Source organism: Aplysia californica, unplaced genomic scaffold (genome assembly GCF_000002075.1).
Source record: "Aplysia californica isolate F4 #8 unplaced genomic scaffold, AplCal3.0 scaffold00182, whole genome shotgun sequence".
NCBI lineage: Eukaryota > Metazoa > Mollusca > Gastropoda > Aplysiida > Aplysiidae > Aplysia > Aplysia californica.
Genome location: NW_004797452.1, coordinates 360347 through 362529, shown reverse-complemented (window position 1 = coordinate 362529; position 2183 = coordinate 360347). Strand labels below are relative to the sequence as shown.

Here is a 2183-nt window from a genome sequence, read left to right as displayed (position 1 = left end):
CCCCCCCCCCGAATAAACTAGCAAAAACAAATACATGAATAATCAAACAACCAAATACTGTGAGAAACTCTTTCAATCTTTTCCCATCCTTTGCAACAAATATACCGAGTTGCAAAAGTTCTGTCACACCCATATTCAACGTACAATTTGTTATTCAACTCATCCAAGTAAAAATCGGCACATATGAAATCTATTCAATCTATGTGTACCTGACATGACAAAAATAGGCAAATTCACTCATGTCACTTATTATTCAAGGGAGGCAACTTTGTCCGAACTGACCCTTGCAAAATCGAAATCAAAGTTTGCCCAGTATTACGCGTGGCCTCTTTTGGCTTGATTTGCCTCTACAAACCGAGAGTTCATTATGCTGTTAGTGTGCTAATGGTTACCAGAGGAATACTCTTCCACTCCTCGCAAAGGGCAGCCCACACGACTTCCTGATGAGTTTGCACGGGGTGCGGCTTGTTTCTACTCCCTCGGTCAAGGTCAACCCAAAGATGTTTCGTTGGGTTAAGTTCTGGTGATCCTTTTTTGTTTTAGTAAGCGTTTTACGGCACTTGCAACACAATAAGGTCATACAAATATAAGTGCCGAAGATTAGAGGTGTCACAAGAGAGTAACAAACATAAAAAAGAAGGAGGGGAGATAAGGACGACAGTTGTTTGATAGGAAAGAAGGAGCAAACAACACCACAGCACCCACCAACCACGCACGGTCTGGTGACCCAGAAGGCAAGTCCAGAACATTGATTTGATGAGTTTGCAGGAAGAATTAATCATGGCCACATGGGGGCGGGTGTTGTCATGTTGGCAAATTCCATAATAATATCCTGGTATACAGGGAAAGGTATGGGAACTAAGTATTTCGTTACAATACTGTTGTCCTCCGAAGTTGATGTGAATAGTGATCAAATGTATGTGATGATTAGCCGACATTTCATACCAAAAACATCACACCTCCGCCATCAAATCAGTCCACTTGGTGAATGGTGAATTGATGAAATCACAGTCCTCTTCTTCTAACCATTCTTTTTCTTCTAGCAATGCAACCAGTTATAAAACATGAATTCTTGTTGAACAGAAAAGTGTATCAACGTTTGTGGGTCCAATGCCACTGCTGTTACACCCAAATTTAACAATTATTTCTTCGCTAAAACTGAGTTAGAATGGCTCCATAATAAGGACGCTAAGCCCGTGAACCAAGATCCCTTAAACGTATAAACATTATGCCCAAAATGCCTGGCAGTCTCTGTACTTGGTTGGAACTGGTTTTGAATATGGATATTGACATAAACCCAATCCATACGTTGAGTTGTCGCCCTTGGTAGGTCACTCCTAAGCTCCTGAGCCTGTCCTGGGCGGTTCCAGTAGTGTAAAGGCGCGTGTTCAAGTTTTGAATAGTTCTCCCTCACTTATTAAAGTGTCTTGCAACGGGACAAACCGGAATTTCCATTCTTAAAACAAGTTAAAACATGATCAACAAAATTAAAAGTACACGGAACAGGACAGACAAACGGACAATTGTGGAAAAACAAAAAGGACCTACAGGACCAAAAAGTGGCACTTCCCAACCACCTGCAAGCAAAGACACGTACTTGTAGATCACTTGCATTTACGAATATACTATTGAATAATCTGATCCAAGGCAAACTGTACAACGACTTACGTATTCTAGGACATCAGACATCTTGGCCAGTTTGTCGGAAGGCAGGTTTTTGAGCAAAGGCACGCTGCGAATGAGAAAAAAACAACCAAACACATGTTTTTGAGTAAAAGCAGGCTGGGAAGGAGAAAGAAATACAATACATGTACGTCATGGTTTTGAGCATAAGCACGCTTCGAATAAGGAAGAAGTAAAATACAATTTTTGAAACAAAGGCAGGCTGGGCATGAGAAAGAAATAAAACATTATTTTAAAGAACCTATCACGCAATTTAACTCAAAAGACTCACACACAGAACTCGCTTTATTCAAGCCTGGTGCTAGCCGGAGTCCGTGACGTTGTTGGGTAGGATATTGAGGAAAAAAACAACAACAGAGAAGTAAATTCTTAAAATAAATCAAAAGCGTTTATCGCGAATGACGTCACGGCAACCCACATGTTGTCTCCACGTAGAGTGAACACCCTGGATGTGCGAACTAGGTCAGGTTAGATCCGAACTGAGGGGGTCAGGGTTGGGG

At 41.4% G+C, this 2183-nt stretch overlaps 1 protein-coding gene across 1 annotated transcript in view; it reads right to left on the bottom strand.

Moving 5' to 3' along the window:
• The window catches only part of LOC100533328 (PKG), a gene marked incomplete in the record, with an annotated part of 183988 nt that overhangs the window by 50931 nt on the left and 130874 nt on the right, over nucleotides 1–2183 (bottom strand). Inside the window, 1 exon segment of the mRNA NM_001204625.1 lies at nucleotides 1668–1732. Coding sequence (NP_001191554.1) covers nucleotides 1668–1732 — 65 coding nt within the window.